Source organism: Macrotis lagotis, chromosome 1, assembly GCF_037893015.1.
Source record: "Macrotis lagotis isolate mMagLag1 chromosome 1, bilby.v1.9.chrom.fasta, whole genome shotgun sequence".
NCBI classification, from domain to species: Eukaryota; Metazoa; Chordata; class Mammalia; order Peramelemorphia; family Peramelidae; genus Macrotis; species Macrotis lagotis.
Window position 1 is genome coordinate 934,027,280 of NC_133658.1, and position 26,977 is coordinate 934,054,256.

The 26,977-nt window shown below is 49.3% G+C and overlaps 1 protein-coding gene across 1 annotated transcript; it reads left to right on the forward strand.

Annotated features, from left to right (window-relative positions):
- The first annotated feature begins 149 nt into the window (after positions 1–149).
- LOC141510795 (uncharacterized) lies at positions 150–15,873 on the forward strand. Its single transcript, XM_074220274.1, has 6 exons — positions 150–737; positions 955–1,480; positions 1,692–1,796; positions 3,153–3,226; positions 8,572–8,715; positions 14,131–15,873. Exons 1-6 carry the CDS (start codon positions 150–152, stop codon positions 15,331–15,333), a joined length of 2,640 nt encoding a protein of 879 aa, XP_074076375.1. The 3' UTR covers positions 15,334–15,873.
- The last annotated feature ends 11,104 nt before the right edge of the window (positions 15,874–26,977 follow it).

Below are 26,977 nucleotides of genomic sequence, written 5' to 3' on the forward strand. Positions count from 1 at the left end.
ATAACGATCCAAAAGCAGAGGATTTATCAGTGACGTCCCCAAGGTCACACAGGTAAATACCATCAGATTTCTCTCCCAGGTGCTTCAACTGTCAACAAGCCATTATCCGGGGTCCGGGGCTAAGGAAGGCACAGCAGCCCCGGCCTCGGATGGAGCCACGGGAGGGAGGGCCGGGGCGGGGAAGGTCCGCGGGGAGAGGTGGACAGTCCACAGTCCGGGGCCCCCCAGGGCCGGGCCGGCGCCACTCCGGGAGGATCCGCGAGGCCCCCGCGGGTTCGAGTCCGCTGCCCGGGGGGCCCTGGCCGGCCTTCCTCCGCCCAGAGGCCCGGGGGGCACCGGGGGTCCGGGGCCCCGCGGGGGCATGTGGGTGGGCGCAGCCGGGGAGCGCGGCCCGTCCTGGGGGCCCGGGGCTCTCCCGCGCCGCTCGCGGGGGGGCGGCTTCTTTCCTGACCCCCCCCCCCCCCCCCGTCTCCTGGTCACAACCTCGGGAAGGGGGCGGCCCCGGGGGGCAGCGAGGCCTGGGGGGGGCGACTCCGCCCCCCAGCAGCCGCGCCGCCCCGGACCCGGGAGCCCCTCCCCCACGGAAGGCCGCCAGGGCGCAGGCGCGGCGGCTCCGGGGGGCGGGGCCAGGGGGCCTCGGGCGGCTTCCTGCCGCCCCGGCGCAGCCTGTGATTGGAGAGAGCGGCCTCGGGGCGGGGCTGCAGAGCGAGGCCCCGCCCAGGCTGGGCCGCTTCGGAGCGGGAACTCTGGGAGGGGAGCGCGCCCCGTCCCCCCGCGCCCCGCCCCGCCCCCCCCCGCCCCGCCCCGCCCCGCCCCGCCCCCCCGCGCCCCGCCCCGAGCCCCGCCCCGGGGCCAGTGACCTGCAGGCGCCCCCCCGCAGAGCCAGCCTGGCCGAGGTCACACTGGGGGGCTGGGACCCCGGCTGGGACCCCTCCCCTTGGCCCTTCCCTGCAGCTGAGGCCTCCCCGGGAGCCTGCGCCAGGCCCCCCCAGCCCGCAGCCCCCCGGACCCTCGGGCTCCTCTTCCCCCTCTGCCCTCATGGACCCGCCCCCCCATCGCCAGACCCCCCAGTCACTTCCCCCCCATTCCGCCGTGGCTCCAGCTCTCCCATCTTGCCCATCAGCCCCCCAACCAGCCCTCAGACGGGGCCCCGGGGGGGTCCCCGAGTTCTGCTCTCCTCCCCCTGACCCCCACACTCCAATCCTCTTTTGGGGTTCCAAGCCTCAATCTACCAAGGGTCCCCAGAGTCCTCCCAGCTCCTCGCTCCTCCTGCTTCCCAGACTCAGTGTCCCCCAGGGCCCTCCCGGCCCTGGCCAGGGTCCTGGACCTCCCCCCCAGGAGCTGGGCTACAGCCCCTCCCTCTGCACCCCTTCTCTGGGGCCTCCCCAGGCTTTATCCCAGGCCCCAGCACCCGGTCATTCCCTGGAGACTCCCTCCCAGACCCTCCCCTGCCCGGCTTCCCTCCTCCAGGAGCCGCTGGGTGTGTTGGGGGGGCAGAGGCCACGGGCAGGGGCACTCTGACCCAGGCTGGGCCCCCTTTGCGCCTCTGAAGAGAGGGGGAGGGGTCTTCCCATTCAAACAAACTTTATCTCCAAGCCCCACCCTCCCTGGGGAGGGGATCTCTGTCCGAGGACCGAACCTGGGCCTTTCTAACCCCACCCCCCACGTCCCCCCTCTGTTTACCCTCTCAGGCCAGTCCCCTGCCCAGGAGGAGGAGGGACAGATCTCAGTCCCTCTGGGATCCTCCTCCTGCCCAGGCCCAGCCTGCAGAGGACCCAGGCCTGGCCCCAGCCCAGGTGAGTGCCCTCCCTCCATACCAGCCCCCCATCAGCCATGGAGACCATGGCCCCAGACATGGATGCTACTCTAGGGAGCTGGCAGCACCCCCTGGACTGGCCCTGGCCTTCTCAAAAGAGGCATCCAGGACAGCTAGGTGGTGCAGTGGATAGAGCACTGGCCCTAGGCTCAGGAGGACCGGAGTTCAAGTCCAGCCTCCTCACTTTAATAATTATCTGGCCATGCGACCCTGGGCAAGTCACTTAACCTCATTGACTTGCTAAAAAAAAGGTATCAGAAGGAAGCCAGTAGGAACCCTGCCTGCCCTACTCTTTGTTTCTGGGGGGTCATACTGGGCACCGGCACCCACAGTCTCCCCTCTCCCCACAAATTGCTGCCCCCTATTTCTTTTTAAGTTTTCTCGTATTGCAGCCCCCCCCCCCCCCCAAAGCAGCCACTTCCCTCCTTGATGATGTTTGTCCTTCATTGTAGAAGACCATGATATCGGGGAGGGGAGGCCATGATAAGCACGTGAATTGGTTTCCAGCCCCCCACCCCCACTGTGCCCCCAGCCTCACTTTCTCCTCCAGAGCCATCTGAGTCCAGGGGCCAGATAGGAATCAGGAGACTGGAGATGGCCCTGGATAGGAGGCAGTCAGGGACAAGTGACTTGTCCAAGGTCACACAGCTAGTTAGTGTCCAGTGTCTGAGGCTGCATTTGAACTCTCATCCTCCAGTGCTCTAGCCACTAAGGTATCCAAAGGCTTCCCAGCTCCCTCCCTCCCTCCCCCCTCCTTCCCTTACTTGTTTGTGGTCTACCAAAGGGTCTGGAAAGGTTTCTTGGGGATCCCACTCTGGTTCTCGATTGGCCAACAGTGGGGCTCAGGCCAAGCCCAGCTAATCACAGGTTGGGCCCTGATTGGTTCAGAGGGAAGAGAAAAAGCAACTGTTCCGGTTTCCACCAGAAACTCTGAGGGTCTTCCCGCCCAGACTGATCTTTATTTTACTTTACAGAAGAGGCTCTTCTAGGCTTCCCTTCTGTCTTTGCGCCCTTCATCCCTGAGACCTTCACCTGCGCCCTTCATCTCTCTGAGACCTGGGAACGACCTTGGCTCCCACAAGGCCAAGGATTCCCACTGCCTCCAGGGCCACCTGCAGTCACCCTGATGCATCTCTGGCTCCTGGGGACTTTGCACAGAACCGGCTCCCCCCTTCCCCACTTAAATCTTCTTCACTTGCTGGTCATGGCATCTCCTTCCTGAGGTCATGGTCTTCTCGGAGAAGGAAGAACAAACGTCAGCTGAGACTAGGAAAGAGATTCTTTAAGTCAGACTAGGAGGATTCCCAAGTTCTGCTTCCTCTCTGGTGTGCCTCAGTTTACTCACTGAGCCCCTTGGATCTCTATGACAGCCCCAGCTCCCGTACATCATGCTGTTGGTCTAGTGGGCAGGTGGCTGGGCCAGGAGCTAGAGCCTGAAGGAGAAGGAGAGACAGTCATCTGGGGATGTTCATGAAGGTGATGCTGGGGAGAAAGATGCAGGGTTCAAGGGACTTGGAAAGAATTCACACAGCTTTTGAGCCAGAGGTTGTCAGGGACAGGAAAGAGTTTCCCCCTTACTTAACAAGGAAATGAAGCAGGAATGGGGCAGATTTCTCAGGGAAATTTAGCAAAGATAAAAAGAATTTATTCTGGGAGGAGGTAGGGTGCTGCCCATCCTCTCTGTGTTCCTGGGTCTTCCATCCCCCTGGCTGGGATAACTTTTGGAGGTGCCAGTGGGATGGGAGCCCAACTTCGCCCTTTACTAAGAAATCTTTGAAATGTCAATAGGCGCCCCCCAGCACCAAGTATCCTGCCCAGGTGGCTTCTGTCTAGACAGCAATGGGCCAGACTGGAGGACAGAGATGAACTGTTGGACCTGCCCAGCCAGGGGGATACGACCATTTATTCGGTGGAACACCATTTTTTCCTGCTTAATGTTTCTTCTGCTACAACATCTTGGACTGAGGATGAAAGTCGAACATTTATCACTGGGAAACACGTTTGCATCTGGATATTTGCAGTTTTTTTAAGAGTGTCCAGTGCTGGATTCAAGCTCAAGGATGAAGAGGCAATTAAATAACAGACAGAAAAGATGCAAGGGCTGTGTGACTATAGACAAGTCACGGTCCTTTTGGGGCTCAGTTCCCTTAGCTCCTCCCCTCCTCATCCCACTGTCTAAGCTATGAGACAGGTCACTGAACTTCTAGTAAAGGATCTTGCCCCCCCCAGCATGGGCTCCCCATAAATCCCTGCCTCTATGAGCAAAACAAAGTGTCTCAGCTTTAGCCTGAGAGGATTAAGCCTTTGACCCACCACCTCCAATCTACATTTCTCTAATTACCTCATCTTCTTGCCCCTTTATAAGCAAGTTCACTCTTCGGTTGGGGGGCTCACCTTCCTTCAGGAGGGCACCTTCTCTAGGGAGGGTGATCACCCAAATTTCCCTCTCACCCCATTTCCCCTCCCTTACTGGTTCTACCCTGGTGAGGTGTCTTCAGGTGAAGGGAGCTGGCTCCTTAGGTAACCACTCCTGCTCATTCTGTCTGCACGACTTATGTCCATGCTGCTGCTGCTGCTGCTGCCGAGGCTCATCCCCTTAGAGCATCAACGGCTTCCTGCCTTCAGTCTTTCTTTCCCTTAGCTTCTGCTCTACTCCAGAGCTACAGCAATTTGGAAATAACCCTTTTTGTCTCTAACATCTCTCCTGAGTCAGTCAATCTTTAAAATGGAATCTTTCACCTTTCTGGAACCCCAGGAACCTTTAGCCCAACATGTTTTTCCTGCATCAATTTCAGTCACAGGGGCTGCTAGATGGTGCAATGGATAAAGCACCAGCCCTGGAGTCTGGAGGACCTGAGTTCAAATGTGACCTCAGATACTTAATTGTGCAAGTCACTTAACTCCACTACTTTGCAAAAAAAAAAAATTCAGTCATGTCACAGTCTTTGGGACCCTATTTTGGGTTTTCTGGGCAGAGATCCTGGAGGACTTGGCCATCTGCTTCTCTGGGTCATTTTACAAATGACAAGTTGAGGCAAACAGCACTCAGTGACTGATCCAGTCTCAGAGCCAGGAAGTGTCTGAGTCCAGATTTGAACTCATACTCATGGGGTCTCAGTTAATGAGCCCCTCTCCTGGGTCCTTGTTAAAACCAGGCATTCTGGTTCTTGTCCTTCATTGTCAAAGGAGACCAAAACAACATCACAGTGTTGGAGACAAATGACAGTGTGTCTGACTGATCAGAGCAATACAACTGGGAAAGCTCTCCTGCAGATTGGGCACTAATAGTCCAGGTGAGCATCTGGGTGGGTACTCTAGACTTACAGATGTCATGTTTCCTCTGAGCTGCTTCCATTCTGCCTTCCTCATAGAACACAGCCCCCTTACTGATGGGGGCATGCCATGCTGGGTGGTCCTGTGCCAGGGTCTCCCATTCTGTACAGTCATTTCTCAAGTCCTTCAGTGAGACCCTCAGGGTGTCTTGGTATCTCTTTTTCTGACATCCTCATGAGAGCTTCCCCTGTGGAGTTCTCCATAGAACGATCTTCTTGGCAAGCATACATCTGGCATTCTAACAATGTGTCCAGCCCATCATATTCACATTCTTTATAATAATGTTGGAATGCCAGGCAGTTTTACTTGACAAAGGCCCTCAATGTCTGGTATCTACTCCTGCCAGGTGATCTTCAGACTTTTCCTAAGACAATTTAAATGGAAGCGATTCAGTTTCCTGACATGGCACTGGCAAGACTGTCCAGGTTTCATAGGTTTATAGCAATGAACAGCCTTATGGATGGGTAAAAGGATCATAAAATAATCAGTGACTCTTTCATGTGCTAATGGTTGACTGTGTAAACTTTAAAATAAAATGACAGAAAACATAGGTTAACCTGTAAGTTTTCTTCTCTAGGATATACCTTAAACTATAGGTGGAGGCCAACTGTCCAAGGTGCTCGCCCCAAACGGGGAGAGAGACAGAGAGAGACAGAGACAGAGACAGAGACGGATGGGGGAAGAGAGAGAGAGACAGACAGACAGACAGAGGGGAGAGAGAGAGACAGAGAGAGAGACAGACGGGGAGAGAGAGAGAGAGAATGTAGGGAAGTAGGGGGTACCTGCAAAGTGAAAAGGATTATATCAGGGTATTGAGGGGTTCCAGGCTCATTTTAGGAGACAGAGCCTGTCTATTTCCCTGTTATTGTGGAATTCTGTTGGGGTATAGGGGTCCTCTGTTTGGCAGAGACAGCTTAACTCGACTATTGTCAATTCAAGGTCTGGTGTAAGGAAGGACTTTCTCAGAGAAAACTGCAAAGAATGTTACAAAATTCATATTCTCAGAATAAAAAGTCAGTGTAGCCCATGTTGTACTCTACTATAGAAAGGCCCAGTATTCAATTATTTGCTTTCTGCCTAACTCTAAAGTAACTCTCTTATTACCAGTGCCACATGGTTTGGGAACTTAGAATGGAGTTTGAGGTCTGCAGGTGCTGCTCCCCACCCCTATATCCTTCCTCCTTTTCATCATTTCCCTTGATATTGTGGATCTTTACTTTTGCCTAATGAATTTTGTTAGGATTTTATTTACCCCCCCGAACATCTCCTTCATAATTTGATTAGTGAGGAAATTAATTCTTGATCCTGTATTTTATATTTTATGTTACTCTAATTTCATTCAGGATTTATATTCTGTAATCCCTGTGAGAAGGCAAAATATCTCTGAGAGAAGAAGCTCATGTAGGAAGAAATTCAATCTTTTTCTCCCTCTTTTAGGGTTCAGAATTGCCCAGTCTACAATAAAAGAAACTGAGGCAAAGTTTCAAGCCAATAGCTCTTTATGAAAGGGTCCATGGTTCCTGTAATAAAATGAACCTCAGATCTTCCTCATTCCTGGGTGGTGGAAGATGGCTGAGAGAGGCACTTGAGGCAAAAAAAAAGAGGTTTGGAGCAGCTTTGGATGAGTGTGAGTGAGTGAAGCAATTAGAGTTTAGTTAAACTTCAATAAAAGGACTGCCTTCCTTTAATGAGAACCTACACCACGAATATTCTGCAATGAAGAAGAGGAACTCAAAAAGGAGGTATTTAAACGTTTTCTGGAATCTCAAAAGGTGGACCTCAGCAAGAAAGTTCTCATTTGTTCAGAAGTAAAATAATAGAATAAAGGAAATGGATAACCTTACAGATTATAGAATATAAATAGACCATAAATTAGATGATAAAATATATTTTAATTTTTCCCAATTTTATTAAAAGCCTTTTTAACATTATTTTTAATTTTTAATTCCAAATTCTGCCCTTCTTTCCTACCATTTCCCCCTCCCTGAGAAAGTGAAAAATCAGATTTAGATTTTACATGTGCAATCCTGTAAGACATTTCCATTTTAGTCATTTTGTCCAGGAAGGTTCAAATGAAAGAAAAGGAAAAATAGCACGCTGCAGTCTGCTCAAATAATAATCGTTCTTTCTCTAGAGACAACCTATATTTCTTCAAACCTTTGAATTAGATTTGGATCATTGTATTGCTGAGAACAATTAAGCCATTTGCAGTTCCTACAATTGCTCTTACTGTGTACCATGTTAGCCTGGTTCTGTTCCCTTTATTAAGTGTTAGTTCATATATGTCATTCCCGGTTTTTCAATCAGATTTTTTTTAACAAAGAAATCATTGATGAATAAAATGATGTTAATTTTTCTTATGGAATGGAGAATGGTACACAAACATCAGAATCTCTGTAAAGTGAATCTTATCCTTATGATGGAAATGGAAGAATATCAATTCTAAGCCTATTGGCAAAGTTCCCATTGGACATGTAGTAGGTGCGAAATATGGATGATCCCTCCCAAGTGTCAGGATGTTTTAGATCTGGTCAACCTTTTTTGTCTATGATCCATCAGAAGGTCTCTTAACTCATTCTCTTGACTCTTGTTCTCCCAAGGTTCTAGAGGTCTAGGGGCATATTTAAAATGTCACAAAGAAAGTGGCAACATTTTTTGATGAATGTCCTCAAACAAAACCCAGGGTAATTAAATATTCCTTTTTTAATTAGTGAAGCAACCCTCCCTCCTCCATCATTGGAACTCTTGTTTCTTTGTAACATTCTATCTCTTTATGCTTTCATCGAGATACGATTTCCTTTCTGCCCTTCTGGAAGCCAGTTAGGTCTTTAAGTGATCTCTTTTCTTTGGCTTTTTTTTTTTATTAAGGTTTTTGCAAGGCAAATGAAGTTAAGTGGCTTGCCCAAGGCCACACAGGTCTCTATTAAGTGTCTGAGGTCCGATTTGAATTCAGATATTTCTGACTCCAGGGCCAGTGCTCTCTCCACTGCGCCACCTAGCTGCCCCTCTTTTGTTCTCTTTTAAGTGATCAAACTCTCCTTCCCACCATCCCCACCCAGAATAATCCATTCTTGTTCCACTTCTCACAAAATCTTCACAGAATTTTTTTTAGAACATAACATATCCCATCTGAGGGGGAAAGAAATTGCACATCATTTCCTTCCTTTCACCTCCACAGATCCACCTACTTCACAGATATCTTCTCCCTGATTCTGTTAGGAGACATTTCTCAAGTTTTTTCCAACTGACCATTAGGTTTTTCCTGACGATGGTTTCAAGTGTTGACTCCAACACTCACATAGGGTGCTGCCTTTGGTCACATCTCTCCTCTGGGCTTCAGTTGCCTTCTGAAAATTGATGGTTAGACTGGGAGAATTCCAAAGTCTCCTTCAGCTTGATGTCCTATGCTTTTGAAAATTTAGGAGTTGGTGATATTCAAGGATGTGGCTGTGGACTTCACCCAGGAGGAATGGGGCCTCTTGGGCCATCCTCAGAAGGAGCTGTTCAGAGAGGTCATGTTGGAGAATGGCCAGAACCTGCTTTCCCTGGGTAAGGGCCCTTCCCTGGCAAATCTGAGTCTCCATTCCCTAGTGTGAAGGATTTGGAGCATTAATCAATTATTTGAAGGAGATGAATGCTGGTCTCCTGTCTAAGTAATACGACCCTCCTAATGTCCAGTTTTCCTGTCATAGAGCTTTTTGTTTCCTTATGTGATAGGAACCTGAGGGTTTCCTTTGTTGCTTCTGAAGCTCTAGGAACCTTCAGGTCAAAGATGAAATCAGTGTGAAAGCTTCTCAGATGGGGAACCAATCATAGAGGTTGATTAGTCTGACCTCTACTTGACTTGGATTATCAGCACTGATGGGGAAAACTGATAAATACATTAGAATATGATGGAATGATTCTCAAAATGCAGCAGCTCTGGATCCGTAGTCCTTGTGCTAAAGAGAACTCAATTCCAAGTTTCTCTCCAAGCTCATCCCTAACTGATTCCTCCTGTCCAAGGCTTCCAGTTCCCAGAGGAGATATGATCTTTTATTTTGAGCAAAAGGGAACACCCTGGATGCTGGAGCAAGAAGACCCAAGGAGTTGTCATCCAGGTGAGTGAGGTGAGAGCAGGTGGATGAGAGATGTATTTAATAGTGGTGTGGTGTTGTGATAACACAAGTGCCATCTTTGAGGTGGGCAGTAAAACCTGCCTTGGAATTCATTAAGTGCCTGCTCCTTGCCGGGCCCTAAGAATTGGGGACATAAGGAGAGGTCAGGGTCTTCCTTGCTCTCATGGAGCTCCCAGTCTGGAGGAGCAGATAACACATAAATATCTCTGCAAAAAACCTCTATGGATAGGATAAATTGGAGCTGATCAAGAAAGGGAAGGCCCCAAAGTTAAAGAGGCCTGGAAAAGGCTGGTTGTAGATAGGGGGCTCTAGTTGGGGCTTCAAGAAAGCCAGAGTAAGCCTTCTGGGGCAACAGGGAGAGGGAGGCAGAGTGTCCTGATCATGGATCAGAAAGGAGACCCCAACCACCAGAGAAAGTACTTGAAGGAAGATGGATGAGTAGGAGAGGAATGGGTGATAAAATGTTGTAACAGTTCCAGAGAGGATTGTATATTTGATTCTTTGGGGAGCCACTGGAAGTTGTTGAGTGACATGGTCAAGTGAGAACTTTAGGTTGGTGAGCTTTGACAAGTCAGTGGAGAAATGACCATGAGGCAGCTGGAACTGCCAGAAAGTCATCAATAGCTCAGCCAGGTGTTGATGATTGGCTGAAATTTGAAAAGGGGGTGGATGTGAGAGTTGTGACCCAGGAGGAATCACAGGACTTTGGAATAGATTGGACACCAAGGTAGGGAGGGTGAATGGGGAAGTCAAGGAATGTATGACTCTTCATTTCTGAGACTGGACTATTGGCAGGATGCCTCAGATAGCATTTTTAAAAAGAGGAAGAAAGCTAGTTGGGAGAAAGAAAATGAATTTCCTTTTGGACAAAGTAAAAGGAGAACCAGGAGGTAGATGACAGGATAGAAAGGGATTATTTGCACTTATAAAGGGACTTTCTTTAGCAAGCAGGATGATCCTCTCTTCTGATATTGAGGTCAAAGAGGAAAACATGGCCTCTGACACATGTGAGATGAAGAAAAGCTAATACTTGATGAATATTCTGTGTTTCAGTGAATTAGGAGACCAGGTTTCCAGACAACAAGGTGTGGACAGAAGAATAGGGGAGCAAGTTAGCCAGAAGGGAGAATGGGAGAGGATGAAAAGATCATGAAAATTTGCTGTGGAGAGTGGCAGAGGGAGTCACTCAGGGAGATGTCAAAAGATTGCCTTGCCACAAGGAAGGTCCAGTTGAGATAATGTAGCCTCGATTTGTAGTGGACCCAGGGAGCAGAGTTTCATGATTTTCTCTGAGTGAAGGGAGCTGCCATATTTGGATGCCATCCAAGGCTTAGTTTTGTTCAAATTGTCAGCTCTAGTCCTTTCCTGATCTCTGTGATTCCATCTCTGTCCCTTTCTTGGAGAATCATTGACCAGGTTCATATAGGTGACCAACACCTTGAATCAGGCAGGTAGAGATTCCCAGGTTATCTATCACAGGAGACCCTTCAAGAGCCTACACAGAAGCTCCTGTGATCTTCAGCGCTGGATCTGGTCTTTTTCTATCTGGGTTAGAAGCTGACAGAGGTGATTAGGTCTAAGGAGACAGGAATATTCCTGAGGTTGGATCTTGCCTTTGAGAATTAGCAGAGGGAATAGAACAGAGTCTGAGCAAGAGCCTGGGACCTGGTGTCAACCCTGGGTCCAGTCAGTCCATTGATCAATAAACATTGATTAAGCACCTTCAATCTTCTATAGAACACTGTGCTGGCCCTGACCATACAAAGGAAGGCAAAAGTCAGTCTCTGTTGTCCCTAAGCTTACAGTCTCCCAAACAAAGATAAAAGATAGGATGAGAAGAAACATAAATGTTACCCTTAGCTGATCCAGATGTAAATACATTTTATTCAGCAGGGACATGAAGAAACAGGAATGAGTGTTCCAACAGTTTAAGAAGAGCAGAAGGAGAGGAAAGAATAGAAATCAAAATATCGATAATAGTAACAGCACATATCTTTTTTTTGTTGTTCAGTTATTTTCCCTTTGCTCCTCTTTTGTGGCCTCTTTTGTGGATTCCTTGGCAAAGATACTGGAGTTGTTTGCTATTTCCTTTCCAACTCATTTTATAGATCAGTTTACTGAAGGTTTGCCCAGCATTGCACAGCTGGTTGAGGTTCTGAGGTCATATTTGAAGTAAGGAAGAGAAGTCTTTCAAACTTCAGGTCTGGTGCTCTATTCACTGTTACCAGCTAGCCAGCATTTACATATTTAGGGAGGTAGTGTATTATGCACTTTATAAATATGATCTCACTGAATTCTCCTTAATGAAATTAGAAGTTCTATTCAAATATTATGCCCATTTGATAGGTGAAGAAACTGAGGCATCAGAAGTCTTTGAACAAGATCAAGAGACTAGCAAGTGGAAAGACTGGAATTTTCCCAAATAGGCCTGCATGCTATTCATTGTACCACCAGTGGTATTCTGATCTTTAAACTAGACTTTGAAGAGATTCACACATGCATCAGCTAAAAAATGTAAGAAGAACTTGGCAAGCTCTCTTTCTGAGAAGCAGAACTGCAGTTTTCTTTTTTGATTTTGTTTTTAGCTCCCTAACCAGTCAATACAATGAAATTGCTGGTGACTTTATTAAATGTTTAATTTTCTCTTGACTCATGACAAGTGTTGTATTGATGATAATGGGTGGATTGGAAGTTCAATTGCACATATTTGTTATTTTTTCAAACTATTTATTTTTCAAATTACCTTTGTTAGGACAGAATTTCTTCAGGCTTCAGTTTCTTTTTCCTATTGCTGGCAAACCAGTTCCACTCTTACTGAACCTCTGCAGAATGGCTAATCTGTATTGCCAAACAATTCCTTGGAGAGACTGCCAGGGAGACAAATAGTCACAAAAAGTAGAAGTTAGCTTCTGGTAAGGAATGTCTGTATATCTCGGTGACAATGTGCATGTGGAATTTGGAAAGCTTGGAAACAACTCGATGTTAAGTTGAAAGATTATGTTGTGGGGGTGGCTAGGTGGCACAGTGGATAAAGCACCGGCCCTGGAGTCAGGAGTACCTGGGTTCAAATCTCATCTCAGACACTTAATAATTACCTAGCTGTGTGGCCTTGGGCAAGCCACTTAACCCCATTTGCCTTGCAAAAAAAAAAAAAGATCATGTTGTACTTGGTCTGAAGTAGATAAGATGTCATCCCTGGATGATCCCCAAAAGTATTATAGGACTGACAGTGTTCTATAGAACAGTGAAGGTGACTGGACCCAGAAACCTTATGTGAAACTAGTCTTGTTTTCAGAAAGGAAAATTGGGCCTTTATTTCCTGTTTAAGGTGACACTAATACATTTTTAGCACAAACTCCTTGGACTGCTGTCTAGAACCTCCAATGACTTTGTAAATGGGAAGTGCTGCAATGAGATAGGGAATCATATTGTCCACTTCCTTATAAAACAGGGAATCATGTTGTCTACTTCCTTATAAAAGGATGATGGACTAAAGTTCTACTATGAGACGCATCCTTTCAGAAATGGGAAATGCAATTCATTTTTTACAGTTGTTTATTAGAAGGAATTTTTTTAATGAGCAGGGACATTTATAGATAATTTTTATAAAGAAATTATAAATGACTAGGACAAAGAATGTAATGAACCAGAACAAAATTACTTTTACTTCAGGTAAAAAAAATGCTGACATTCATCATGTGATCTTAGGTATTGATGCAAAATTAATAAAATTGAAATTGCTAACCAAGGAAATTTCATTATGTTACAGATAAGCTAGAATATGAAATCATAGGTATGCTTTGTATTTGTGCACCAAATGGCATCATGTTTAAGAAGAAGAGATTGAAAGTGAAAACAAAGCAGCAAGATTCACAGTGGAGAGAAGCCATCATTCCCCTGATACGACTCCAGTATAGTCAGCTCCAGGATAGTGAAGGAGAGAGAGTCGTATTACAGATCGAGTGGGTGGAATGAGACCAGTCCCTTGTTGTCCACAGCCTGTGGACAAAGCATTCTCAGTCACAAGGTTTGAGGCCCAGTCATAAGGTTTGAGGTCCCATCTCAGCTGCTGGCATTTGGGTCAAGTCACTAAATCATTCTGAGCTGATGCCCCAAGTTGTGAATATAATGAGATATAATGCCTATTTGACAAGTTTGATGTCATATATCAATGTGATTATATATGAATCTCTTTGTAAATGAAATCATCCTGCACATGATCTAATGTGAGCTTATGACATTTCTAAATGATTGATTTTGCCCATTTAAGTTTGAAGAGTTTTCTCTTTCCCTGGGGAAACAAAATGAAAATGAATTTATATTCAGCCAGTGGAAGATAGTGGATAGTATTATACAGCTGTGCATATGTGAGTTTGTATGTATCTTTAATATTTGTTTCCTTTAGATGGAGAGATAAGACTTGACATTAAAAAAATTCCTTTAGTGGTTAGCCTTTCAGAGGAAAAAAAATTCATGAATGATGGTCCTTATAATCACACTAGGAGAGAAATCTGTGCTGTTTATCACAGAAGTCACATTGCAGAAAAACCATACATATATAATCAATGTGGAAAAACTTTTGAAGAGAAAGATAAATTAGTTAAACACCAGAAAATCCACAATAGAGGCAAATCTTATGAATATAATACAAGTGGAAAGACTTTTACAAAAAGAGACAGTCTTATTGTATATCAGGGAATCCATACTGGAGAGAAACCTTATGAATGTAATCAGTGTGGAAAGACTTTCATTCATAGCTCCAGTCTGGCTGTCCATCAGAGAACCCACACTGGGGAGAAACCCTATGAATATAATCAATGTGGAAAGACTTTCATTCATAACTCCAATCGTGTTTGACATCAGAGAATACACACTGGAGAGAAACTTTATGAGTGTAATCATTGTGGAAAGACTTTCACACAGAGCTCCACTCTTGCTGAACATCAGAGAATCCACACTAGGGTGAAAACTTATAAGTGTAATCTGTGTGGAAATACTTTCATTCAGAGGGCCAGTCTTGCTGAACATCAGAGAAACCACACTGGTGGTAATCAATGTGGAAAGACTTTTGAAAGGAAAGATAAAGTAGCTAACCATCAGAAAATCCACAATAGAAGCAAAACTTATGGATGTAATGCATGTGGAAAGACTTTCATTCATAGCTCCAAGCTTGCCATATATCCGAGATTCCACACTGGGGAAAAACCTTATGAATGTGATCATTGTGATAAAACTTTCATTCATAGCTCCATTCTTGCTGATCATCAGAGAATCCACACTGGAGAGAAACCTTATGAATGGAGTCAATGTGGAAAGACTTTCATTCATAGCTACAGTCTTGCTAGACATCAGAGAACCCACACTGGGGAGAAACCTTATGAATGTAATCAGTGTGGAAAGGCTTTCATTCAGAGGGCCAGTCTTGCTGAACATCAGAGAATCCACACTGGAGAGAAATCTTATGAATGTAATCAATGTGGAAAGACTTTCATTCATAGCTACAGTCTTGCTAGACATCAGAGAATCCACAATGGGGAGAAATCTTTTGAATGTGATCAATGTGGAAAGACTTTCATTCATAGCTACAGTCTTGCTAGACATCAGGGAATCCACAATGAGGAGAAATCTTTTGAATGTGATCAATGTGGAAAGACTTTCATTGAGAGGTCCAATTTTGTTCGACATCAGAGAATCCACACTGGAGAGAAACCTTATGAGTGTAATCAGTGTGGAAAGACTTTTATTCAAAGCTCCACTCTTGCTGATCACCAAAGGATTCACACTAGGGAGAAACTTTATGAACGTAATCAGTGTGGAAAGACTTTCCAACACAGGTCCAGTCTTGGTGGACATCAGAAAATCTACCCTGGGGAGAAATCTTATAAATGTAATCAGTGTGGAAAGATTTTTGAAAGGAAAGATAAACTAGCTAGACATCAGAAAATCCACAATAGAGGCACATCTTATGACAGTCATGCATATGGAAAGATTTTTACAAGAAGAGTCAGTGTTATTGTATGTCAGAGAATCCACAGTGGAGAGAAACCTTATGAATGTAATCAGTGAGGAAAGACTTTCATTCAGAGGGTTCGGTCAGTCTTGCTATACATCAGTTAACCAAACACTGAAGAGAAATCTTATGAATATAATTCGTATGGAAACTAATAATCAATTTGCTAAACCTGAAGGTTAAAATCAGCCCCTTTTCCCCTTCAGAGAGAATTTATACTAGATAGAAGTCTAATCACTGTATGAATGAAAAAAGTCATTCAAAGGGGAGGCCAGAGTTTCTTGAGTGGTAGATAATTACCGAGTACCAACCATATCATGAACTCAATGTGGGAAGGCCTTCAGTCAGAGATCATCTCTGATTTTACACCAGAGTATTCTTACTGGACAGAAACCTAATGAATGTGCTCAATGGGAACATGTCTTTCTTTGGAGGTCACTGGTAAAGAGTAAATTTTTTCTTGCTAGGATGGGAGCATAAGAATAAAAAGGAAAAATAACAAACATTACATGATAACTTTATTGTATTTAAAAGGACCAGGAAGTTGTATCTAATATTTTTCCAGTTTCATGTGCAATCATCTTACTACTCTATGATATGAACAAGTTTGATTTTTCTTAAGTTCATAATAAAAGAACTTAATTTAAAGTAAAGTAAATGCTATCATTTAAGGAGCTTCCTCCTTCCACTAGAAGCCATGGCCATGCCAGTGTAAGAGGGGTGGGGAAGGTCTGGCAGGTGGTCCTGGGAGTGACCCAGGTCAGCATCTGGTAACTGGTGCTGAAGGCCAGGAACATTGTGATGGAGTCCAGTATAAAGGTAGCATCAGCCTCTAAGCAGGGCAAAGGAGACATCCTGAGTCCCTTATTGTCCACTATCTAGGGGTAGGGGTACATGACCAGAAGCCATCATTCCCCTGATACGACTCCAGTATAGTCAGCTCCAGGATAGTGAAGGAGAGAGAGTCGTATTACAGATCGAGTGGGTGGAATGAGACCAGTCCCTTGTTGTCCACAGCCTGTGGTGTGGCAATCCATGTCCAAGAGCCATAGACTCTGGAGTAGTTTTCTGACTTCAAGACCAACACACTAATGTTGTCCTTAAGGCTACCATGAAACCCAATGTCTCCAAGGGTAGAATGCAGCAGCTATGGAGCATTCCTATGGCTCTGGTTGGTGAGTGCTGTGGCAGGTGAAAGATGAAATGACTGGCGAAAATTCTAATTTTACAGTGGAACTGTTGAGAAGCAGGCTTTTATCTGGTGTTTCTTCATTTAGGCCCGGTTTCTTTGTAAGGTCAACCTCTTCTTGAGGATGACCCTTATCCCCATGTTAATAAACAATCAAATGAACATGGAAATAGTAAATGATTGATGGATATGAGCCCAGTTTTCAGATAAGACAATGTTGCTGTTTGAAATGTACAGTGGTGAGAAAGTCCTTACCTTGGTCTTTGTATCTATCTTTCAGCTCAGACTAACTGAGATCCAGAGAGAAGGTTCTCTTAAGTTACAGCTACAGGTGGCTCCATATCCCAGCCATGCTGGGTGAGGTTCCAAGAAGGCCTTGAAGTTTGCTCATAGCTCCCACAACTGAATCAGGTTCTTTCCCAAAACAGACATTGGACTAGACCCATAACTGAATGGAAAGGGAACTGTGCTAGATGTAGCTAGATGTGTTAGAAGTCACAAGATGGCACCTGTATACTTCACCAAATTCCACAATTAACACTTGCTTTCCTATTCCCTTCCATTCCTTTACTGCTGTGGTGGCAGTACAACAGGCCTCTTCGACCATCCTGTGAAGTTAGCAGTCCCCATATATACATAGCATTCATATGACCATTTCCCAACATGGTGTGTCCTATGCAGTCATGGGGCCATCTGGGATGTTGGTCCTGGGAATTTTATCAACCACCTGGCTGAGGTCTGATTCCTCCAAAACCCTTCCTGTGGCAGGGTAAGTTTATGGGGCTACAGAGGACAATGCCTCTGATAGATCAGTTTTAAATCTGCCAATCATCATCATGGATTCACTGACCAAGACCAGACAGCAGGTCCATTGACAACTGCCCAGGAGTCAGGTTGGAGTGGAGGGAACCTCTTTTTTCTATGAGTCCCTCATGGTTGGGTGAATGGACTTCAACTCTGTTCACATCTTATACATGCCTCTGCCAGCAGTCTTCAAAGAGCTAACATTGGTAGGGTGAAAGGCTACAACTATCCAGTAGGGACACTGGAACTGAAAGCATTTCCATTTGTAAAATAAGCCCGATTCCTTTTACTTGCCAGCTGATGTAGCTGTGGGCCCTGCCGGGTTTTTATTTACAACGCCGGCTTCTTTATGCTAGTCCGTCCTCTTACTCACCAGTCCAACGCGTGGTGAGTCTTCGGGGTACCTCCGGCCCCCACTCTTTGATGGGGGAAGAACCAGACAGAGCGCCTGAGGTGGGTCATGAGTCTTTATTCTTCTGTGATCACATTCCCGCTCTCTCCCCACCTCTCAGCAGACACTTTTATCCCCCCTGTCCTCCCTCCCATGAACTCTTAAACAATGAGGGGCCGAGTTCTGTAACATTCCTTTATAATGGGATTATTTTATCCCTTCTGTCCTCCCTCCCATGAACTCTTAAACAATGAGGGGCCGAGTTCTGTAACATTCCTTTATAAGGGGATTATGTTTCCCCCGCTAAGTGACCACCAAGCCTCTTCCCCCCGCCCCCAACATCTCCCCCTTTCTGTTTTACAAGGTTATCACTTGGTGTGACCTTAAGCGGTGCTGAGGTTAGCCTTAAGCGGTGTCATTTCTACTGGCCTCTGATAGCCGGGGGCGAGGAACCCTGTCTTAGGTCATCTCCTTCAACCCAGGACCTTGCCCGTCCTAGGCGCCCGACACCCTCAGGGCCTGTCTTAGGTGGCTGGGTGAGGAGAAGTTGCCCGTCTTGGGGTTTACCTCGTCTTACCCCTAGGTGTCACATGTCATGCATGGCGGCTAGCCAGACTTGGGGATCCTCCCCCGTCTCCATGGCCATGAAGGCTTTCTGAGTAAGAAGCATATAGCCCCTCTGTCGCCTAGCTAGGCGGCAGAAACAGACAACAAGTAGGGTGATTCCCAGAATCAGCGTCCTTGTTCACCCTCAAGGGGGTATCCTCCCGCCATCTGGCAATCCCTCCATGGTATGGGATCCTCGATGTTTTCCCCTGTGGCCACACATGAGGGGCCCCACCGAGGCAGAAGGGAGCCCCATCGATGTATTGGTCACTAGCAGGCGAGGGTAGATCGGGGAGTTCCGTGCTACCGGAAGGGGAGAGGGAATAACTCGGAGTATTCCCCATGTCGGATTTCTTTCAGATGGAGCACCTCCAAGGATCCCTACGATGATCAGAAGGCCTGAAAAAGAAAGAAATTCCTCTCACCCCGTAGGGTTGGGCATTAATCAAGGTCTCTTTAACCTCGTTCACAAATGAGAGGGGTGTCTGATCTGCTCTCTGCTTCAGCCCAACCAACTTCTGTGTGGCTCTCCCCCCTTTCATGGCTCCAATCTTATCCCAAGCTGTAACATGTGTTTCTTTAACAGTCTCTAGCTCAAACTGGCCATACTGGGCCTGAACAGCGGGGTCAGTATAGGCTCCAGTTCCACACAGGAGGTCAATGGCTAAATCCAGGGGAGTATAACCCCGGGATTTTGCCAGCTTAGAGGCCTCTCTGCGGGCCTGAGCCTTAAAAGCTAAATATGAGGAGGCATCCAGGCACGCGGCTGCAATTTCGTCAAAGTCAGCAGGGGTCCAAGGGTGCGTAGCAAAGAGGTTTTGCATCAGTCTTTTTACATAAGGGGAGCTTGGGCCGTATTTAGTCACGGCCTCCTTAAGTTCCTCAAGCATCTTAAAAGGGACAGGGCGGTAGTCTCGGGCTCCGGTAAGGGGGTCCGTAAATACCGGGTAGAGGCCCCAGTCATCCCAGTCCACCTCCTCCCCTTTCTCTATTGCTATGGAGGCACTGGTGGCAAGTAGGCCGGATGGGCGGAGCCCTTGAGGGGATCTCTGAAGGGCGGACAAGGAACACGGGGGATTTTTTGCCTCTGTTTCCTGGCTGGGCCGCCAAGCCTGGGGCGCGGCAGCTGTCCAATCAGCGCGGACTCCTCCCTCCTCGTCAGCAGCCTCCCGGTCCCACCTACTCACGCTCCTCTTCCTGCCACCCCTGAGGACTGTTTGCACCCCTCCCTTCCCGCGCTCGAAAACTTCCGGCCCTGAATCTCTAAGTGCGCCACATTCATCGCCCTCCCCCTTTTCTTTCTGTCTCGGTAAGGAGGGGCATGCGGCATTTTCTTCTCCCTGGGGGCCCCTTGTTCCCCCATTGTTTCTTCTAAGTTCCTCCCACGGATACAGGGGAGGGAGTGGCCTTCCCTCTTCCTCTGAGCCCTCTGAATCCGATCCCGCCACCGAGCTACCCACCTGAGTGCTGATTGTTCGTGCCAAAGTCACCTTCTGGGGATGCAGGGCTGCATCCACTATCTTATACACTGTAAAATCCTTGGGGGTCAGTTTTCCCGGGCAGGTGTCATCATAGGAGGCCATCTGCTGCCCTACCACCTTCCATTTATCTGGTTGGATCCCACTATGTTGCACCCAAGGGCAGATGTTCCAGATATTCTCAACAAAAGCACGGCACGTCTTGATAGGTAATTTACAGCCATGCTTAGCACAGAGTTTATAAAGCTGCCCTGCAACGGCCTCTTTTTCCTCCGGCTCAAAGGCGGGAATACTATTCCGGCCCCCCATGCTGTCTACTAGCCGAGGCTGCAATCCTAACAGGTGGCAGAACTGCAAAGTTCCCGTTCGGCAAAAGAGAAGGAGGAAGCAGGGCACAATCAGACAGGCCAGCACGGCAAGGAGCGTGATTAGAGCAGAAGGAGAAAGGGGAGAGAAAGGAAGCATAGTCAACACAATAGGGATATGTCCCTCAGGCAATATCTGAGAGTAAACGCCCTCTCCTTCCTCCCGGTCAGAAACGACCGAGGCTGTCTGGAGAATCCGACCAGCGGATTCAGACGTTCCCTAGCAAAATCAGGTCCCGGGTTTCGGCACCACTTGCCGGGTTTTTATTTACAACGCCGGCTTCTTTATGCTAGTCCGTCCTCTTACTCACCAGTCCAACGCGTGGTGAGTCTTCGGGGTACCTCCGGCCCCCACTCTTTGATGGGGGAAGAACCAGACAGAGCGCCTGAGGTGGGTCATGAGTCTTTATTCTTCTGTGATCACATTCCCGCTCTCTCCCCACCTCTCAGCAGACACTTTTATCCCCCCTGTCCTCCCTCCCATGAACTCTTAAACAATGAGGGGCCGAGTTCTGTAACATTCCTTTATAATGGGATTATTTTATCCCTTCTGTCCTCCCTCCCATGAACTCTTAAACAATGAGGGGCCGAGTTCTGTAACATTCCTTTATAAGGGGATTATGTTTCCCCCGCTAAGTGACCACCAAGCCTCTTCCCCCCGCCCCCAACAGGGCCCCACTTAGTTAATGGGTCAGGGAGGGAGACGGACTGACTCCCTGGGTGCTGAAAAGATTTCCATTTTAAGAGGATGGCATCAGTGGTTGACCCATCTCCTAAAGGTGTTTTCACCAACCCAGAACAGTATGGGTAATTTAGATTTTAACAGTGACAGTACCTATGTCAAGGGTTCTGTGGCCCTCAGAGCACTCTATGGTAGCCTGGACCAGGGAAAAAAACCTAGCAGTAATGTCTGGGAGCTTCTTGCTCCAGAACCACCTGGTAGTGGTTCACTTTGATGAGCCCCTATTTTCTGGGAAGCCTTGTTGGTTATGGTTGAGGCCTCTTGATGTCATCATGCAAGAGTAGTGCTAGACTGTCTGCTAGCTTGACGACTATCACAGTGTTCTGTTGCTCTGGACCCCATGAGAAGGTGGAGGCCATTCTATGTGATGGTTCCAATGGGGAAAAGTAGGACTGTGAGGTAGGGAACAGACAGTCTCCAAAATCCAACCTGTCCCCAAGATGCTCCGCTACCTTTGCATCTTGAGAGTATCTCACCTAGACTAGAGCAGAGATGTCTTTGGTTTGAATCTGTATCCTAAGAATTTCACAAGGGACAATCTCCAGTTGTCCTGATCCATGTCCGGACACTGGACCCAGATTGCTCTAGAGGAGACCTTTGCAGTCTTGAATCCAATTCAGTGGCAAGTCATGGCACACCTGCATGATGTTACATTTATTTTCAAGAATGAAGAACAGCAAGAATTTCACACACTGCGGGAGTTTGTAATTTATGGGGGCCTATTGCCCAACTGCCATGGGTCAGATGCCTACCTGTAACTGTGGGGCAGGATTGAACAGGTAGGGGTGGGGGTAGAGCTTCCAATCATTTTGCCATCCCTGTGGTCCCACCTGGGGAGTCCCTCTGGTACTTGGCCTCCAAGTGCTGGTAACAGAGACCATGGGCATATCTCATGGGTAGCCTGGGAAACGTATATTGTGACCCCTCAAATACATAACCCAACTGGGACTGGGAGTCTGAGGATGTGGACTCAAAAGATATTAATTAAACCAAGTAAACTTAGAGCAGCCAGAAGATCACATGCTCTCTGCCACATGATTATATTGAGTGGTGGGGCTTCAGTTGGAATAACCCTGTTCAGAGGCATGGAGCCCACAGATCCATTCAGCCTTTGCTATCTGCCCAGGCCAGATTGGGGGACTAAATGGGGAGATTTTGGGGATCTGACCCCTTCAGCAGGGAAATCCTTTCTAATGGGATAGATGCAGGCATTCTGTCCCTGGTCTTCAATTATACTGTGGGGTCTCAGCAGTTCTCATGGGGAGGGTTAAGGACATTGGTGCCCACATAATCTTGTGTTTGGTGCAGGTCACCAGTTGATATAGTAGGCTGTCCCTGCCAAGTATGGGAAGGGGAAGACATGCTTAGGCAGCATAACTATTGGGACTTGAGGGTACTGATTGCTCCTCCAGTGGGGTCCTTCCAGAATGTTCTTGCTGCCTCCTACATCTCCTACTCCATGTCTGGGGTTGGTGGGACTGTAGCCTGAGGCGACTCAGTGAGGGATGCCCAGGTTCCTTGCTCTCCAATCCAGGGGACCTGGAGCTGAGTGACCCTGAGCTCTCTGTGACAAGTAGAGGCTGGATGATGCTGCCCCATTTCTCATGTACCTTCAATTCAATTCAATACCTTCTCTAGGGCTGTGGATGATGACATTTGTCCTTCATTCTCAAAGAAGACATCAAAGTGACATCAGGGAGATGTCATGACAAGCATGTGATTTGGATTTGAATGAGGGAGGTGCTTTGCTAAGTCTCCAACCTCACTTGTTTCTCCAGAGCCATCAGGAGGACTGGAAATGGCCCTGGATACAAGACAAGCAGGGTGAAGTGACTTGCCCAAGGTCACACAGCTAGTAAGAATCAAGTGTGAATCTGGATTTGAATTCTTGTCCTGATTCCAAGGTTGGTGCTCACTCCATTACACCACCTAGCTAGAGAGTTAAAGAGACAGAGGGGCAGGGGTGCCAGGGCACTAAACCTCCCTTTCTCCTACAACAGTCTTGGCTAGGCCTGGCTAGTGACAAAGCCCAGTCCTGTGGTGTAGCCTCCCCTGCCATGGCCAGATGGGAGCAATGAGCTGGGGTCTCTATCTTGGGAGGGCCCCAGGGCCTCCTTCAGACCCTCAGCTCTGCACAGTCTTCTGTTCTGTCTCAGAGAAGTGACCCTTTGACCAAAGTGACCCATGTCATGAGGTGAGGGACCCTCATGAAACCAGGCTTCCTGCTCCATAGACTTCTCAGGGTCCCTAGCATGCCACCCCCTGGCCTGAGACCTCTTTTGGTATCTAGGTACTTGCTTCCTTAATCCTTTCTTTTTCTTTAATCTCTCTCCTGTTGCCCGGTGTCCTGCCCCACAGCCATTTTGGGAACTTGTCACTCTTTCTAGCTCCCAATATTTTTTTTTTTTAGGTTTTTGCAAGGTAAAGGGGGTTAAGTGACTTGCTCAAGGCCACAGTAGGTCATTATTTAGTGTCTGAGGGTCACATTTGAACTCAGGTCCTCCAGACTCCAGGGCCGGTGCTCTATCCACTGCACCATCTAGCCGCCCTTAGCTCCCAATACTTTAAAAAGAACCTGGTATTTAATTTTCCCTTTTAATGAAGTTGAAACAGAGCCAGGAATGACCTGCTCCTCATTCTCCTATCTAGGTTTGCTACATCCCTCCAACCTTCATGTAGCCAGAGTCCCAGTGTCCCTGGGCCCATGGGGCTGTGGTCAGGGATCTGAGCAATCCTGCCTGGCCTTCTAGGGGTCACTCCCCAGGATGCCACTCAATGCTTCCACTGTCATGGGCCTGGCTGGACTGGGCGCTGCTCACCCTGAGGACACTGGTGTTTCTAGACTGGCACAGATGGAGGGGCTGCCAGGTCAGAACCTGGAGACCCTGCCTGAGCAACAGATGGAGGTCAAATGGAGTCACTGAGGTGTGTGCTCTTTGTCAGCACAGGATGTGGCTTGGGTGGACACGACCCGCAGAGGGTCTCCAGTCTAGTCAGATAAGTTCAGCACTGCACCAGCAGTGCATGAATGTCCCAGTTTTCCCAAATCTTCTCCAACATTATTTTCCTTTGTTGTCATAAGGAAACAATAGAAGACTAATTACACAGTGCTGATAAACAGCTTGCTTATGATATATGAAAATGTTATCAGTGCTTAGGAAGAATTAATACAGAAGAACAAGTGGGCTGGAGGTCTGGTAATACTGGAACCTTATATACTCTTCTGGGTGGAAGAGGAACTAAAGCATCCATGTCAACTTCTAGAGAGGTGAGAGAAGGGGTGGCTAGGTGGTGCAGTGGATAGAGCACCGGCCCTGGGGTCAGGAGTACCTGGGTTCAAATCCGGCCTCAGACACTAAATAATGACCTACTGTGGCCTTGGGCATGCCACTTAACCCCATTTCCTTGCAAAAACAAAAAAATAAATAAAATAGAGAGGTGAGAGATAGGGGTCAGGGGTAGACTTTTAAAAGGATATAGAATAAGATGAAGAGAGAGGCAAGAGAAAAGAAGCAAAGGGGAATTTGAGAGGGTTGGGTCTACTAAGACACAAGAAGCTAATAGGTAGGGTTGTAAAAGAGGGGCTGAGAGGAAAAGCTGAGTAAAAAGATGGAAAGTCACAAATAGTAACGAGCACTTTGAATGTCAAGGAGATGCGCTCACTCATAAAACGGGAATGGAGAGCAGAATGTTTATAAGAAAGATGTTTAAAAATAAGAGAGGCAGAGTTAAAATAGGAGGTCAGAGGAGAGTGTATTAGGTGCCAGCTGCTGCCCAAAGGCAGGGATAGCAATTATGACTAAAACAACTGAACTAAAGAGACATGTGATCGTGTTTGCCAGCAGGTGCCACAGATAATGGAACAATTTCAAAACTGAACCAAGACTCGCTGTCTCATCAGGTGTAAGAACAGTTAGCGGCTGGAGAGGGGCTGAAGGAGCCAGGCGGAGCCTTTCATGTTCCCTTCTGAGAATCAGAGAAATCTGGCCCACAAGTAAATAGGAGGGAAGTCGGGGGAGCGCAGGGTAGCCGAGCTCAATGTTTTAGGTGTCCAAAGGGAACCGGACGGGAGAGCGCCGGGCGCACGGGCCCCGCGGGCCGAGTCGGGCACCAGGCCTGGGCGCTGCTGGGCGCACTGTCCGACCGGGGCCAGGCGGCCCTCACCTCACTGGCTGGACCCTGGGCTGCGGCCCCCGCGGCCTGGCTGAGGTCCGGGGCTGGGCGCGAGGCTCGGCGGAGGCCGCCGGGGACCCCAAGAATGGGGCCGGGGGCCCCAAGAATGGAGCCGGGGGCCCCAAGAATGGGCCGGGGGCCCCAAGAATGGAGCCGGGGGCCCCAAGAATGGGGCCGGGGGCCCCAAGAATGGGCCGGGGGCGCGCGAGGCCCGGCGGGGCCGGCTCCGGGGAGGCCCGAGCGGGGACTGGCTCAGCCCCGCCCCGCGCTGGTTCCACCGGGGGCGGGGCCTTGGGGGCGCGGCTTCCGGCAGGGGGCGTGTCCAGGCCGCCCCGAGACGGAGGCAGCCGGAGGGCCACGCGGTTCCGGTCGCCTGCCGGCAAGCCCCGCCCCCTGCCTCCCGCTGACCCCCGACCCCTCGGGACCGCGGGCCCTCCGGGAGCCCCGAGGGCCCTCAGGGCGCAGGCGCGGCGGCTCCGGGAGGCGGGGCCCACGTGACGTCCGGCGGGCTTTCTGCGCGGGACGGGGTGAGGGGGAAGGGGCGGGGCCGAGGGCCGGGCCCAGCCTGTGATTGGAGGAAACGGCGCCGGGGGCGGGGCTGAGACCTTTCTCGGCAGTTTACGCCCCGCCCCCCAGCCCCCCCAGCCCCCCTCCGCCTCGGCTCCCCCCTCCCGGTGAGTGTCCCGCGGGCCCCGCCCCTCCCCCGCCGGGGCGCCCCCCGGCTCCCGCCCCCGCGGGGGTCCCCGAGTTCTGCTCTCGCCCCCAGAATGCTCTGCGGATGCACCCCCTACGCCAGGCTCCCTTTCGGGGTTCCAAGCCTTAGCTCTCCCAGGGGCCCCCCAGCCCTCTGTCCCAGTCTTGGTCCCTGAGCACCCCCAGGGGTTGCCCCCCCGCCCCCGGGCCCCCCAGTGTCCCCCCAGACCCCCGTGCCTGTCCGGTCCCGACCCCCCCGGGGGCTGCCCCTCCCCGGCCCCCCCTCCCGCTGGGTCCAATAACGTGGGGGGTTTGGGGGGGCTCTGGCCTAGGCTGGGACCCCAAAGCCCCCTCTGCCCCTGGGCGGGGGTCTTCCTGCTCCGACAGACTTTATAAGCCTGGCCCTCCCTGGGGGGGCTCTGCCCCCTCACACGGCCTGGGCCTTGCTACCCCCCACCTCCCCTCTGTTCAGCCCCCCAGGCCGGCCCCCACGGCCCCCTGGGCCCCTCCCCCACCCCCCAGCCTGCAGAGAACCCAGGCCTGGCCCCTGGAGGGAAGGGCCCCCGGGAGCCCCAGCCCCCCAGCCCAGCCGAGTGCCCTCCCTCAGGACCAGACCCCCACCAGCCATGGAGGCCGTGGCCCCAGACCCAGAGGATGCTCTGGGGAGCTGGCAGCGCCCCCCGCCCCCCGGGCCGTGTCCTTTCAAAAGAGGGATCAGAGGACAGCCAATAGGCACCAGGGGTCTCTGGCACTGAGCTTGTCCCTCATTTCCCAAGGATGACCACTCCCTGCTTAGACTCTGCCCTCTTTGTACCTCCCTAGCCCCCTCCCCATGCACACAACTCCACCCCCCCATGGCCAAGCTCTCCATTTTGCCAACTGAGAGTTCAGGAAACCCCTCCCCCTAAGCCTTGTGGGGAGAGCCCTGCAGGCCCCCCATCCTCCTGTCTCAGCATTCCCAGGCCCCTCTGAACCCCCTCCTTTACCAGGTCTCAGGTCCAGTCAGTCAGGATTCAGAAAGACCCTACTGTGTGCCAGGCCCCAGAGGAAAAGGCCTGCCGCCAGGGAGCATCCAGTCCACTGGGAAACCACCTGGCATCAGCTGGATCCCAACCAGCCCGACTCTGGGGAGGGGGCAGGTTCTAGCCCCCCCCTCACCAGGGACCTTCTCCATTGTCTCCACGTGCTCCTGCTCCAGTTCTGTCCGGGTCCTTGTAGAGGCAGCTCTGGGGCTGGCAGGCTGCTGAGCCACCATGTTG

Bases quoted from the DNA above. Each gene is read 5' to 3' on its own strand.
- LOC141510795 (XM_074220274.1), top strand. From the start codon at position 150: ATGGAGCCACGGGAGGGAGGGCCGGGGCGGGGAAGGTCCGCGGGGAGA. The intron at 1,797-3,152 runs GTGAGTGCCCTC...GGTGTGCCTCAG, and splicing joins CAGGCCTGGCCCCAGCCCAG to TTTACTCACTGAGCCCCTTG. The intron at 8,716-14,130 runs GCAAATCTGAGT...GTTTGACATCAG, and splicing joins TGGGTAAGGGCCCTTCCCTG to AGAATACACACTGGAGAGAA.